Source organism: Dryobates pubescens, chromosome 13 (assembly GCF_014839835.1).
Source record: "Dryobates pubescens isolate bDryPub1 chromosome 13, bDryPub1.pri, whole genome shotgun sequence".
Classification (NCBI taxonomy): domain Eukaryota; kingdom Metazoa; phylum Chordata; class Aves; order Piciformes; family Picidae; genus Dryobates; species Dryobates pubescens.
Genome location: NC_071624.1, coordinates 30,728,190 through 30,744,346, shown reverse-complemented (window position 1 = coordinate 30,744,346; position 16,157 = coordinate 30,728,190). Strand labels below are relative to the sequence as shown.

Here is a 16,157-nt window from a genome sequence, read left to right as displayed (position 1 = left end):
TTTGTGACCCTTTGTGTAGGATATTTTACTGTTCTGGTGACTTTTTGGTGTAGTGGGCAGCCTTAGGCAAAAGAGGGAGTGAGGGAAACATACATTTTGGAGTTTGGTTCATTACTAATTCTTGGAAGACATAAGATGACAAGGGTACTTAAGACTGCTTGAACTTCATTCATAGAGTCATAGAATCATAAAATAGCTTGAGTTGGAAGGCACCTTTAGAGATCATCTACTCCAACCTCCCTGCAGTGGTCAGGAACACCTCTCAATTACACTTGATTGCTCAAGTCCTCATCCAGTGTGACCTTCAACACCCCTAGGGAGGGGCCATCCACAATCTCCCTGGGCAACCTGTTCCAGAGCCCCTTTAGAAGAGTCAATATAAATCTCTCTGTGTTCGTGACGCCACTTGGCATTTAATTTTTTTCTTACAAATATGAGAAAATCCCAAGTGAAGCCAGATTATTCTCTTATAAATATGAGAAAATCCCGAGTGAAGGCAGATTATACTCTTATAAATATGAGAAAATCCCAAGTGATGTCAGATTCCTTTCTTTTTCTTACAAATATGAGAAAATCCCAGGTGATGTCAGATTATTTTCTTACAAATATGAGGAAAATCCCAAGGGATGTCAGATTCCTTTCTTTTTCTTACAAATATGAGAAAATCCCCAGTGATGTCAGGCACTGTTTTCCCTTCTAAACACAGGAAAATCCCAAATGATGTGACAGAAGAAGGTAATTCCAGAGAATGCTTCTGGAATGTTTGATTTTTGCTGAGTGAGCAGAGCCATGATAGCCCTTCTGAGCCTGAAGATGCTCACGTTCTCTAAGCAAGCCACTTTAGATTAAGCCCAAAGTGCAAGTGTGTTTTTCAAAATGGAAGTGTTGTTATCAACAGTAACAGCATGCAGTGAAAAAACACTGCCCTTCACTTCAACTTTTCAATTAGAACAGTGGGTAATGTGTGCTGTCAGTGTGAAGTAGATACAATATGTTTGTCCTGCACACAACAGGAGAGTGAATAGGAACATCTGGCCGTAGCCTCAGTAAAATTGCAGAGGCATCTGTTTACCTCTCGGCTCTGTGACACTGATGGTTTCAAGCTTAAAATATACAGATTACTTTATCTGTGGCCTAATTTACACTGCTACATAAAAGCTACTTGCCTCAGAAATGGCTACAGTCAGTGCAAGTTAGGCTGAGATACATGCGGAGATGGAAATAGGCTGTGCGTTTGTCATCTTGGCTGAGCCTCTTTAAAATGGCCTCTGAAAGAGTCAGGAACCACTACAAGTACACATCTGTGCCATATAGGTGCAGAAATAGGTTTTCATGAATCTCTGAATTGCATTTTTGCTGTGAAGGTGATCGTTGTTTTAGCAGAAACTGGTGGGAATTTAATAGTCTGGGTTTGTCATCTCAAAAGTGGGAGCTCACCTGGGCTTAACATTTTCTTTTCCTACTTCCTTTTTATGATCTTTAAAGGCTCATTTTGATTTTAAAAATTGTATTGCTGAAGATTTACATGAACTAGATGATCTTTAAGAACCATTCTATGATTTCATTTACAAGGCCAAAGTTTCCTATTCGCACACATTTCAGCAATGTTACTGAAAGTTTTCATCATGGAATCACAGAATCATTGAACAGTTTGGGTTGGAAGGGACCTTCAGATGTCATCCAATCCAATGTCCTCCACCAGATCAGGTTGCTCAGAGTCTTGTTGAGCCTCACCTTGAATATCTGCAGGTATGGGGCTTCAACTGCCTCCCTGGGCAACCTGTTGCAGTGTTCCACCACGCTCACCGTGCAAAACCTGTTCCAAACATCCAGTCTGAATCTGCTCTTCTCTAATTTCAAACCATTCCCCCTTGTCCTATCACTGCAGGCCTTTGAAAACAGTCCCTCTGCAGCCTTTGTGGTTTTTTTGCATTCCTGTGACTTTGCCAGAATTGTTATTCATCAGGTTTCTCGTTACCAGTGTGACATAAATAAATAAATAAACAAGGTGCTTAGTTTACTGAAATAACTTCTTTTTCAGAAGTCTCTATCTGGCCTCTCCCTGGGAGAGAAAAAGGAAAGTCAGAATATTGGAAACTGTTGTTTGTTAGACACCTGTATTCTCTGTGTTGTTTGGCAGCAGGCATGGAAGTGAGAAGCTTCCGTGTCTCTCTACACTTACACACACATATCTCAGGTGTGGTTGTTCATTGCAGGCAAACATCTTTATTTCTGCTTTAATTGCTGGAATTTTGGTTAAATGAGTATCAGTGTGTATGTAGCTGCCTTTCTGACTCCATGTGCTGCACATACATGTTCATATGACATCTGCATAGGAAGGAGGAGTGTGACCTGGGCTGTTTAGTGCCTCCCAGCACACTTCACCTTGCTCTCTGCTACAAATCTTGTTGCTTTCCAGCAAGATGGTCCCTGCCAGCAGATATGCCAACAGTAATTATGAGCTTTGATTTGAGCTGCAGTTCACACTCTATACATGTGAAGCAGTGCTGTTTAATGTGTGAACTTGCAGCAAGCAGCTGTAACCAAGCCATGACAGCTTGGTTTTAGAAAGTGCATCCCTTGACCTGGGCAGCACTGAGGTGATCTGGAGGAGGCAGACTTTTTGTCTGTGTTCCCCTGTTTGTTACACCACAAGGACAGCTTGTGGCATTCAGGTTCTACTGTGTAATTCATAATCACAGAATGATAGAACTGCTTTGGTTGGAAAAAGCCTCTAAGATCATCGAGTCCAACCATCAACTGAAGACCACCGTGGCCCAAAGTGCCATGTCCAGAGATTTCTTGAACATCTTCAAGGATGGGGCGTCCACCACCTCCCTAGGCAGCCTGTGCCAATGTCTGACTACTCTTTCAAGAGATAAATTTTTCCCAATCTCCAACCTAAACCTCTCCTGGCACAATTTCAGGCCATGGGAAGGAATGAGCAGGATCAGGTGAAGTGATGGCCAGGCTGGAGTGTCAGCCTCCAGAGCAGCTTAAGAACTGGAGTGCAGTGTCCTCAGTCTGTGCTGGTTCACAGGCTTTTGAGAAGGCTCTACATGAAGCTCTCGGCTTTGCCTGCAGCATCCTTTCTTTAGCAGAGGCTTCCCTTGCTCAGTATTCCTGCAAACCGATGGCACAAACTGCTCTTTCTGCTCGAGAACAGCAAGATTCTGGGGGCTCAGTGTATTGAAGGAACCATCTGTGTTAAGCATTTCCCCATATTCTCATCCCACAGGTGGAAATAGTGACTCACACTGGGCCCCACCGACGCCTATGGATGGGTCCCCAGTTCCAGTTCAAAACAATCCACCCCTCAGGCCAGACCACTGTCATTTCCTCCAGTTCTTCTGTGCTGCAGTCGCATGGGCCAAGTGACACCCCTCAGCCTCTTCTGGACTTTGATACAGATGATCTTGATCTCAACAGTCTCAGGTAAAACCAAAATCAATTTCCAAGCTGGTTCACATTTGTTGTGTGAAGAAGTTGCCTCCTGCTGAAGCGAGGCCATCTGTGTAGAATGTGTAAGAGTTTTCATCAAGCTTGTTCAGATGAAAGTCTTAGAAGAGTGTGTGACTCAACAACCACAAACATTCACCCAAGCCAGGCAGTTACAGATTCCTTTCTGCTGCCCCTTCTCTGGTAAATGACAGTGAGAGACAGTACAAAGTCTGGTAGCCTTGCTCAGCCTCATCTTGGCTTTCACAGGTTCTGCATTGCTTAATAAATTCATTTTCTCAGACATGATGTTGCCACAGATTTAGCTGCTGACTGTGGTCAGTGTGTTTGAACAGTAAGTGAACTTCTGGAATGCTTTTTCCTTCCCTGATTGGTTTCCTGCCTCCCCCCCTTCCCCCCCCCCCCCCTTCCTTTTTTACTGTATTCTTTTTCATGCATTTAGTTTATCTGATTTTGGATGTTGATTGATCTGGAATTTGGGACTGGGGCTGGGTCTAAAGATGGGAAGGGAAGGAGAGTGAAGGTAAAGGTGGGTTTATATTTACTGATAGCTGTGATTTTGCAGAATTGCTTTATGCACCATGTGTTTCTGTGTCCTGTCCAGTAACTGTCAAGATTTAATGAGTTTCCATGCTCCTGACTTTGCATGTGATGTGAAGTCCAAAGTTCTGTGGCATGAACTTGGATTGTTTGCGACTGTGTCTGAAATTCTTCTGAGTAAAACAAGAGATGGATAATAGGACTAACCTCATTAAAGCTGGGCAGATCATCCTTGGACTGAAAAGCCATGGGTTTGAAATGTGTGATTCCTCCTCACATGTAATTACTCACATGAGTAGGGGTGTATCTGTCACATACATTAATGACTTAAGTGTTTAAGTGTAGAAAGATGCAGAAAGAGAGGGCGTTTTTTTTAAGTGGATATAGATATATGCTACAAAAGGAGCAAACAAATGTGTTTGTTCTCCTAAAACTAGCAAAGAAAATGCTGCTGTTCAGAAGGGCAATAGAGGCTTCTTAACCTGTTTTAGTAGGGTGAGCATTTTCCTGTGACTCTCTGTGGGACAGTGTGTGGGGACACTCCCTCTGTGTGGAGTCTCAAGCTGTCTCTGGATGGGTTTTCCAGATCTTTCCCTTCCCCAAAATGAAGGAAAACAAAAGTTTTCAAGAGCTGAATTGCTCAGCTGATGGTGGTTTGTAATCTAGCTGCAGCCCACCTGAGCCATGATTTGGGCACAGGTGGTAACCCTTAACTTGTTGTTCAGGATCCAGCCAGTTCGCTCAGAACCTGTGAGCATGCCGGGGTCTTCACGTCCAGTTTCTGATCGCAGAGGAGTTTCAACGGTGATTGATGCTACCTCAGGTAGGAACTTGGTGATTTTGTGTTTTCTTTGCTATTTGTGGCATTCCTCTGTCCTGTTTTGGGGTGGGTTTTTTTTTTGGTCTGGTAACATGTTTACTAACCATAGCCCAGCATTAAAAGGATCCCATGATTTTCAGCTGCACAGTAGGGTAAGTGCTGTCTTACACAAATACTTACTGAAAACTACCATAATGCTGGGGGAGGGGATTATATTTTTCCCTTTTACCACTCAAATCTGAACTGACAGCATTGTGGTAAGATACAAACACAATATTTACACAAAGTTTAACATGTGCTAAACCCTGCCTAAACTGAGAAGCCGAACATTTGTGAATGCTAACCCTGAAATGCTTTTATTAATGAATGCCCAAAGCACACAGTATTGCAGTTCCATCTCCCTTGTAAAAGCACTTTCACTGAAATGTAATCAGAAGTGTAATTGATTTCTGTAAACAGGCCAGACAACAGGGCAGTTTATCTAGTGTTTGTGTAATAGGCACAATTGCACCACTCTGCTCTAAAGGGGTGTGTAAATTCAATACTACCATGATTTTCTTAATCTCAGCATGGTTATATATGTAATATAAAGTTTTCTTCTCTTTTTTCCTCAGTACTGGGGTGCAGGCTGTACAAAGAAACAAGGGCAGCAGAGCTTTATGTTCTAGTACAGCTGTAGAGTGTCCGAGGGTCCACACAGCAGGATTTTGTCAAATAAAATCTCTCACAAGTAGAATTATTAAACACACAGCATTAGTCAAACAGTCAAGTCCAGGAGGATTTTAATCTGTGGTGATTTGAAAATCCCTGGGGACTGCTGATTGGATTGAGGTTAAACTGTAAAAGGAGACTGTAACACATACACAGAACCTGGTTTCTGGAGAGCTTGCTCTAAAGAGAGTTAAAATAAAAGCTCCTGTGGCAGACTCTGTGTGCTACTGATACAAATTCAGGGTCCAAGCTATTGCATTGTTTGCCAAATTAATCTCTTTGGGTGTTCCAGGATACTTCTTAGATGTGTTTACAACAGAGTTCGATGATAACTGCATTTACTTTGGATCTTGAGGATTGTCATTATAAATTCTATTTTCAAATAGTTGAAACTTGTTAAATTAATTCACATTTTGAGCTGAGACAAACGTCTGGTGCTGGCTATTTCAAGTGAGTTTTATTTGTTTCACTACATGACAAAGTCGTTTTGAAAATACCTGGTTTGATACAGGAGAAAAGTGCTTCAGTTGTGATTTCTTTTGGACTAGTTCATCTATGCCCATTATCCCTGTAAGGTTACAAGCTTGAATCACAGGAGTGCTTGTGCCTGTGTAGCTGGCATTTCAGATGCAGAGTGATTAATGGCAGAGCTGCTCCTCACTAGCAACGTGACCATGCCAGCTGATACAGATAAGAGATATCTGGGTTAGCAGGGTGGGGTTTTCTTTCCCTCTTGCTTATGAAAAGAGCAGTGCCATAAGAGGAATGTGTAAGAACTCCAAAATACAACCACAATACATCCTGAAACTGTGTTATTCCATCCACATTACAAACGACAAACCGTGCAGGACTGTAGCTCTTCTATGCTAAACAGCCTTTGTGAGGTGTGGATGGGACCTTAATATGAATTGGCTCATGTGAATATGATGAAGCTCTGTGGGTAATGCCTTAAACACGTGTGTCCATATTAAAATTGCCAAAGTCAATTGTTTTGACACTGAAAATATATTTACTGTAGAGTAGTGATTCAGTTTTGTTGTAGCACCTCATAAGTTTCTTCTAAACAATACTTGGATGTTGTTAGGGTCATGCTGATATCAGTATTTTATTTAACTTCCCTGCCAGACAGCTTGGATTGGGATTGATTTTTGACTCAGGGACTTGACCCTCTATTTGCAGTTTTCATGTTGCCTGATGTCTGTCCTTCCCCGTGCAGAAATTACTGGTCCAAATTCAGGGTAGATATGCCAGATGATGGGTGCTGGCACAGGGGTGTGAATCCTGCTGTGGTGTCCAGGAGACACAAGTTGAAAACATACCCTGCTGTTTGAGACCCTGTGCTGTTCTGGCAGCAGAGCCCAGCAAAGGGAAGAAGCATTTGCTGCTGATTTATTTCCCTTCCCACCTTTGAGATGTGAAGAAAATTGCATTAAGCTCAGCTCTGAAGCTAAAGGTTTTATTTTAAACACTGCTTGTGTACAACAGTGCATTTTTTTGGTGTTACAGTCCACTACTGTGAGTATTCTCATTTCCTGCCCGTACCAAGGCATGCCCTCAATGACTTCCATTCTTGAGGGAAAACCAATTTATTGGAAAATACAGTTGTAGGTTTGAAGGTTGGTGGTTTGTTTTTTTTAAGTAGATCATAAATTTTTACTGCCTAGGCTGAACCAGGAAGTGATTCTTCAGTTCTGACCTGTGTAGTGGAGCCTGTTGCACTTTATGAAGATGCTTATCTGGCTGTTTGATTGCCTGTTGCTTGGAGATAGAACCGGCGTGGCGCCTCTTCTTATCTAACTCCATCACTTCTTCTTCCTATCAAAAGATTTTGAGTACATGTTTATCATCTTCCATTATTCTTCTGCCATTTTGATAACTTCCTTCCTTCTCCCCCCACCTTGGTGACAATTCTGTTGTTGTGTTTAATGAGAAGTGTGTGCAATTCTTTTTCTGAATCAAGACTTTTCCCATTTGTCTTTAGCACAGCGCAGTTTTACAGTGTTCTCTCCTGAGATCATTTGCACCAATCTTCATTTTAAAAGCACAGAAATCTTAATGCTGTTATAGTGAAACTTTGCAATGTGATTTGCAAGGTGGATGGCTGCCTCTGTAGAGATTAGTTCATAGAATGGTTTGGATTGGAAGGGTCTTTCAAGCTCACCTAGTTCTAAGCTCCCTGCCATGGGCAGGGACACCTTCCACTAGCCCAGGTTGCTCAAGGACTCAGCCAACCTGGCCTTGAACACCTCCAGGGAGGGGGCATGCACCACCTCTCTGGGCAACCTGTTCCAGTGTCTCACCACCCTCACTGGAAAGAATTTCTTCCTACTCTTCAGTCTATATCTCCCTTCTTCCTCAAGCTTCAGTCTATTCCCTCTTGTCCTGTGATTTTTAATGGTTAAAAGTAGATATAAAAACATGTTTCTGTGTGCTTACCTCAACTTGACTGAGAGAGGATTTTGCAGCAGTCCCTGATCACAGTGAACATGCTCTCACAGCTGCATTGAGTCTGTGAGGGCAAGCCTTGTCCTTAAGCTGTAACAAATGTGCTGAAGGGCTCAGGTACTCAGGTATGCTCAGCCGCTAATGCAATCCTATTCAGCTGAACAAAAGAAAAGCCTGTGCATCTGTGTGTGTGTTTATGAAAAGCTTTGTGTATTCCCTCACACAAAGAGGGGTTTGACACATATCCATCAGTCAAGTCATGATTTTGTTGTGCTGTCAGCAAAGTGTTGACAAAGAAGTTGTCTGATCCCTGGTTTACGTCAACATTTTCCTTTACTCCTTGGAGGAGATCTCTGTTTCTTGCTTGTTTAGGACAAATACAGAAGTTACAATGGGAAGGATTTTAATGAGTAAGGTGAAATTATGGAAGAAAAAGATCCTGAGCATTGTTTTCCACCTCTTTGATTGTGTGGGGTGGGGAGAACCTTCATGTTCTATCTGGAACATGGCATAAGCTGTGAATCTTCAGAATGCAGGCATCATTTTTTAATTAAGATTGATCATTAGTGTTGTATGAAGCTCTGACAATACAAAACTCTTTTCTGGCTGCTTCAATCAATGCTCACTTAAAATTGCCTGGTAATTTAGTACTTCCCTTTCTTTTGTGTGTGATGGGCTGGTCATGGACAGATAGCTTGTTGCCTGCAGAGGTTTAATGAACAGAAGAATTGATGTGGGGTTTGTGGGGGGAGGGAGGTTGCGTCCCCTCCTTCCCCCTCTTCCCTCTGCCTGTGAAGGATCTTTTATTGTTCATCACCACACCTGTGAGATAGGGACCAAGGGACAAATTTTTACTGCCCAGCAATGCTCTCACTTGAAATTTAATAAACACTTCTGCTGTCACACCTTAAACCATCTGAGCTCTCTTCTGTTGTATGCACCATCAAATATTTATTCCCAAATGCTGTACACCAGAAAGTGCTGCCTTGGAGTAGCAGAGATCAGTTATTCAGGTAGTAAAGATGTGTGAATGCAGCTGGCAGATGAAGTCACCAACATTATGAATTCCCAGGCTGTCCTCACTGCCACAGGCAATAACTGACAGGCCTGAGCAGTGGCTGGTTTCCCGTTACGGGCACTGGTAGGACCCGGGGAGCCCTGGCGTCACGGATACTTGAGCTGCCCTGCTTGAGTGGAGCCGGCCAGCGCTGGAGGGTCCTTGTTGCAGAGAGATGTAATCAATACAGTCTGGAGTCCTTGACCTGAACCTGTAATTACCTGGATGGTATAAAGGTAGTTTGTTGTTGCAGATGGAGATTGCACTCAGATCTTCTGAGTATAATGCTGAGCTTTGAAGCCAAGGAAGAGATTTGGCCCTTGGTTTGTTCTTCACAGCCACTGAGAGGTTTTAATAATGGTCATAGAACAAGCTGCTCTTAGAGGGCATCACCTGTTTGGTAACAGCAAAACCACAGACCCAGCAGGGCTTGGTTTGTATTTCTACCTTACATTTAAATGAGTTAAAGTTGGGGTTCTTTCCTGGAATAAATTCTGAGCCAATTCTGTTACTCTGATATCTATTTAAAATCCTTACAATGAAATGGAAAACATTTTATGCATTACTCCTGGAACAGTGATAGAGTGTGAGAGATACTCAGGGGTTTTTTGTTTTCTCAGTGCACTAACACACACTTGAATGTGCTCATGCTCTCTCCATCCTTTTCCTGTGTCTGGTTAAATCGTGTGTGTGAGCTGCATAATGCACAGTTCTCATACTTAGGATTGTTTCAACTTGATTTATTTAATCTAATTTGAGAAAATGTTATCTGATGATTTTTGAAGAGAGCCTTGAGACAGAACTGACTTCAACAGGCTCCAAGATGCCAAAGCAGTATACATGATTGCATCTAGAAACAGCTATGCCCTATAGACTGTGGAGATGTGAAGAGAAATTAAAATGACCTGACACTACTGACTGGGCACTTGCTGCTGGATCATTGCCGGGCTTGGGAAAAGACTCAGCTGCAGGGGTACATGGAGTAGCATTAATGTCTTGAAACACTGGTGGGTGTTTTCTCTAGGCAGGAGAAGTATACTGGAGAGGAAGGGCATGGGAACAGTGACTAAAAGGCAACATAATCATTACAGACTGATTTACTTCTGTCTCCCTGTGATGGTTGTGGGTGGTTTAGTCTGTCAGATCTGGAGATGGGAACTGCGCAGCACGACACAGCCATGCAGGGTGGCCGCTGCTCTGATAGCAGTGGAGGAGGTTATTGTTCCTCACCCCACTTGGTGTTTGATTTAACTGAGGAGGCTTCTAACAGTTCATCTCTCCTAAGATGGTTGTGCTTTGGCAGGAGAGTCCATGAGGTAAAACAAAATGGTGCAATGTGGCAGCTAGCTTCACAGATGCAGGTGGAAATCAAAAGTCCAGTTTCTAGACACTGCTGTGTTAGGCTGAATTTAGCTTCAAGCAACTTAAGTTACTCAAGGTGCTTAATCCTCCATATTCATTTTGCTAATGTGGTTTCTGACTGTGCCCTGGGGACTTTGGTCAACAAGGAACCCACCAATTTCCATGTTGGTGTCACTGCCAGATGAAAGCATACCTGTGACTTCAGCAGCATCAGAACAAAGTACCAGGTAGTGGGGGGGGGGAAGGATTTTCTCTATATGTGAAGATAAGTTTCAGAGAGGCCTGCAGGGGCCACAGTAATGGTCACTGGTGCAGTCCTCTTGCTCAGAGACAGTTGTTCTCATGTCACACAACCCGCTTGACGCATGTACCAGTGGTCCATTAATGCAGACAGTGAGTGTCTTACTGCTTAAGTGTTGCACACCAGCTTTCAGCTGGGGAAGCCACCTTCAGTTCACATAATGGTTTGTGAGCTGAAAAATAGCAGTGTGCTACAGCATGGCCTGCTGCAAGCCTATAAACACCTTCTGTTGACTTATGGGGGGGAAAAACCCCCAAAGTGCACAATAAGTGTTTTGTACATCAGTAATTAACACAAACTCGTTCTGGATGTAAGATTGGTTTGTGTAGCCCTTAATTGTCTTTCATTAACAGTTGTTAATGTTCTGTGGAGGTAGCTTTAAAGCTCTGAATAAGTGGCAAGTGTTGATTCTAATCATATCTGACACCACAATCTTCTGTGGAGCAACACATGAGCTGAGATTCCCGATGGGCTCCTGTAGGATACAATATTTATTATAGCTTGAGATCTGAGAGCTCCTAGCTACTGTTAAACTTACAAGAGATCCAGAAGCCTCAGTGTCTGGACTTGTGTTTTGAGAGGCTGCACAGAAATAACACACTGGGCAGGATTTGCAAAGAGGCCTTTTCATTGACAGTTCTGCTCTTTTTAGGTGGTGCTTAAAGGAATCATTTTACAAACCTTGATATTTTTTCTGAGTGTTTGATTATATTCAAAGCTCATCTTTAATCTAGACCCTTTGAAATGCTGTCAAAACAGCATTAGATGTGCAAGTTAAGAGCATTTGAACATCCATCTGCAGATGAATTCTTGAGACAGTATTGTTTTGGGGAAAGCTTTCATTTAGAATCAGTTTTCCACTTCATAAGAGAGACATTCTTCTTTAATGATTGCACTGAGTGAGGCTGCCCTTCAAAGTCTTCACTCACCGTTTGCTGTGTTTGCTTTGAAAACCTCTAAATATGCTTCATTATTTCTTGTTTCTCCTCCACTTTGGACTGTTGTAGTCTCTGTCACATGCTAGGTTTTAATCATCAGGATTGCTTTGCTGGTCCTCTTGAGATCCCCTGACTCATCCTCCCCTGCTTTCAGGAATTGTTCCAGAACATCAGCTCTTGTCTTCAGGCCTCTGTGGACTTTTCCTTTTGTCTTTCAGCTTCCTCCTGCCTGTAAAATACCCACGGAGGCTTGACGTCTGTGTCCCTAGAGCATAGCAACTACCTGAATACTATAGGTTGTGGTGGCCTCTTCAGAGCAATTAAATCTGTAGGTGTAAAACTGGGCCTGATCAGTCTCCAGGAGTGGTTTGGGGGGTTGATTTTTCACTGGCAGTTGGAAGTGGTAGGGCAGCTGCTGAGGAATTTCTCCTAGTTTGAGCCAATCCTGATTTGTTTTGTTCCCCTCTTCATTAAATGGCATCACTAGCTTTTAAAAATAAGCATGGTGGCTTGTTTGTAATTTTTTGGGGGGTTTCCAAGTAATGAGATGATAGTGCTGCATTTTAGATTAAAATGCTGCACAGAAAGGAAGGCAAAACTGAGGATTATTGGATTACTGCACAACCATTGAGCTCTCAGCTGTGCCAGTTGGCCACCAGTCTCATACTAGAAATAACTTCCAATATGAGTCACTGATTTTCTTCTCACTTGCATTTCCTCATGCTACAGATAACATATTGCTTGCTGGATAATACTTTACCCTGGAATAATGACATTTTGGACACCTCTTAGCATTTCCAGAGCCACAAAAACTTGTTCTTTTAAAGCCACTGCAGGTTTAATGTGGGCTCTCAGACTTCTTCTGGTTCAGCCCATTGCGCATGGTGGAAAGACTCCACATAAACCTTACCTGGTGGAAAGACTCTACACAGACCTTACCTAGATCTGTACTGAAGTAGCTTTAAACAATATCATCAGTCCCCATGAGGTTTGAGGGGTTTTTTTGGTGTAATGTCAGCATAAGCACCAATTTTCACCATTGTTAGTCCCAAATCAGCAGGTTTTAGCTATTGCTCATTAGAGTGTAATAGGGATGAGTCAGCAGAAGGGTGAGTTTAGGTATATACCATATAAAACTGAGCTCTGGGACATGATAAACTAGCCAGGCATTTCAGCCAGGCATTTGATCTGGTTTAAGGTGGACTTTAATACACTGAGGGTGTTACAATCACAGCCTCTTCACCCTGTCTTCGCCTTGCTGAAGTAAAGGATGTTCTCTGCTGGAAATAAATATTTATGTCTAAGTTGAAATACAGTCTTTTGGTACTCACTTGTATATATTTTACTGCCTCAATGACGTAAGGGCTAAAAAAACCAGATGGGAATTATTTAGTTTTTCACAGGATTGGATAATTAAGAAATACTCATCAGCTTGCAGTTGTCTTGGCTCCTTGGACTCCATCCCTGGCCTGGTCCCAGCCAGCTTTTTATAGCACTTTATCTGCTGCTTCCATAGCTTTTACCTTTCACTTCTTTATTACAACTAAGGCTGAACTGGGTGCTGGTTATTGCTCTAGCTATGGGTGGAGTGCTACAAAAAGCCAAAGCTGGTGCCAGCAAGCAGCTGCTGCAGAGAGAAGCCAATATGTGGGGTGGAGGGAGCCCCTGCTTGTCACCATCCTCCTCCTCATCAGCCAGTTTCTGTGTGCAAGTGTCACTGGCAGTGCCTCCAGCTGCAGGGGTTGTGCAAACAGGAGATCTTTGAGTCTTGACCACTGCTGGGGAGAGCCTGCCTGGGGCTCACCTCCTTCCAAAGCAAATGCAGAGGGAGCTCGGAAAGCCAAGTACTTCATACATAAACCTTCTGGTGCTATTCCCCTTGTAAAGGTGAAAACAAGCAGGTCACAGTCAGTAAATGACAGAAAGCAGGCTTGGGATTATTCACATCATTAGCACAGGATTTCTCCAGATAAGAGAAGTGGTGTGTGAGCCTCTACTGCCCTGGGGCTGCCTCTGGTTTACTGCGTGAGGCTGAGGCGTGGTCCTTTAAAATGGAGCAGGAACAGGGAAAAGGAAAAGGTGGTAATGCAGCTGACATATGGTTTGTGCTGGAGTTTGGCCACAGATGTAAGGCCTCCAAGTGGATTCCCAAAACCAACACGAAAGCCTTTCCCAATCTATTTTATAAGCTCTGTGATTGTAATAGTCCTATCAAAAATCCCATGTCCCCAGGTCAAGCCGGGTGCAGGCCCTCCTCTTCTGAATTCCCAGGCTTGCCAAGTCTGTTCTGCCTGCTATTTGCCTCCAGCAACAGCGGGCATCCATTTGTGCCTCCTGTGCTGGGTGTGCTGCGTGCAGTACCTGTGGGGGCGTCCAGCACAGCTGCTTTCCCTTGAGCTCACATCTGCTCAGAGAGGGACCCACACACACTCACTTGCCTGGGCTCTTGTCCCAGTTGCAGCTGGCCCTGGCTCTGTACGACCCACCTGTATTTCTGGATAATAAATGGATTTTGCTAGGTTTTGGCAGAGAGGCTGAGTGCTTGCTCCTGAGTGTCTGGTTGTGTGTGAGTGTTAGTTTTGGTAACTGGCTCTGTCATTGTCTTTTGCTCCAAGTACAGGAACTAGAAACTTCAGTACCTGGCCTCTTTTAATGTTAGGACCCTACAAAAAGCCTTCACTATACCACTTCAGGAGAGGAAGCCTCTAGAAAGGTAGTACATATATATTTTTGCCTTTATATGAGTCACTGGTGTAGCAATGCTCTTACCAGCTCTTCACTGTCAGGATGATTTCCATTAACTGAATTTGCATTAATTAAAAAAACAACACCTCTTCAGATTGTCACCTGTGTTGCTTGCAGGATGACTGCTGAGTGAATCTCTGTGTACCATTCTATCTGACCATCATTTACAATACATTCTAAAAGTAATCATAACACTCTCTAAACTTGCGATTGAATGCAGAGCAGCCCTGCAGAAAAGGATTTGGGGGTGCTGGTGGGCAAGAAGCTGGACATGAGCCAGCAATGGGTACCTGCAGCCCAGAAGGCCAATGGCATCCTGGGCTGCATCGAAGGAAGAATGGCCAGCAGGTCAAGCGAGGTGATTCTGCCACTCTGCTCCAGTGAGACCTCACACTAGTAGCTCCCCCAATCTGGAACAGGTCCAGAGGACAGCCACTAAGATGATCAAAGGGCTGGAGCACCTCTCCTATGAAGACAGCATGAAAGAATTGGGGCTGTTCAGCTTGGAGAAGAGAAGGCTCCAGGGAGACATTACAGCTACATTTTAATGTCTGAAGGGGACCTACAGGAAGGCTGGGAAGGGACTGTTTAGAAGGGCTTGTAGTGATAGGGCAAGGGGCAATGGTTTGAAACTGGAGCAGTGGAGATTTAGGTTGGACATCAGGAGGAAGCTCTTCACAATGAGGGTGGTGAAATACTGAAACAGGTTGCCCAGGGCTGTGGTTGAAGCCCTAGGGACACTCAAGATTGGACTTGATGTGGCCCTGGGCAGCCTGATCTAGTTGGAGGTTGCCCTGCTGACTGCAGGGAAATTGGACAAGCTGACCTTTGAGGGTCCCTTCCAACCAATGCAGTCTGTGAATCTGCAAGTGTCAGGCCTAGTGATTGACCATAGATCATCCCCAAGGTTGTTTGTGATACTCATCTATTTTTTAACAGAAAGTTGCCATGAAAGAATTTGGAAGAGGAAAGAAATACTCTCATGTTAGGCTGGTTTGCTTTTGGTGTTCTTACTTCAAGCTTTTTAAAACCAAAGCAAACCAGCAACAGACAGAATACAGTGAAATGCTTACAGGGAAGTACATTTTACCACTGAAGTTAGATAAAAAATTCACTCTATCATAAGTGAACCATTTCCCCCTTGATTTGTGCCCAAAATATGGGGGGGGGGGGAACCCTCTTGCAGATGCATTATACATTTTTCAAAAGAACATATGCATGCATTTAAATCATTTACATTTTGTCTTTGCTTTCTCTTCTTTTTAATCCATATTATAGTAAATGACAACATGTTTAGGAAACCAAGGTTGAAAGCAAGGTTTAAACTTTCATGCACAGTAAGCTACACTGCAAGCAGTGCTTCACTATTTCATGATCTTCTTTCCAAGTTTCGCTGATGGCTCTTCCTTTCTCTCCAATGAAACCTGTGACTGAAACCTGGGGAACCTGGCTTGCAAAATCAACATTGTTCTGCTGTTGCTGTTGTGCTAGTCCTACAGTGCCTGCAAAGAAAGAGAGTCTGTCCTTATTGAAGCAGGTCCTCAGGAGAACGTGCAACCATGTGCTCAGGGATGCTCTGGATGCTCAGTGAGACTATTAATTGTGAGGCAGTGTCAAATATTCCTCATGCTGCAAAACCCTTTGTGGCAGGGGTTGAGGAGGGGAGGATAGAAGAGCACCAGCTCTATCTGATGTGATATCCTGACATGGCTGCACTTCAGCACTACCCTGCTGTATGTTAAATCAACAGCTTTCAGCTCCCCACTTGCATAGCAGGTC

At 43.4% G+C, this 16,157-nt stretch overlaps 1 protein-coding gene across 11 annotated transcripts in view; it reads left to right on the top strand.

Annotated features, from left to right (window-relative positions):
* BCAS3 (BCAS3 microtubule associated cell migration factor) overlaps positions 1-16,157 on the top strand; it is a 375,413-nt gene that overhangs the window by 161,238 nt on the left and 198,018 nt on the right. For all 11 annotated transcript variants that reach the window (XM_009902820.2, XM_054166698.1, XM_054166701.1 and 8 more), the window contains 2 exons: positions 3,239-3,435; positions 4,725-4,822. In XM_009902820.2, coding sequence (XP_009901122.1) covers positions 3,239-3,435; positions 4,725-4,822 — 295 coding nt within the window. The remainder of the gene's footprint in view (positions 1-3,238; positions 3,436-4,724; positions 4,823-16,157) is intronic.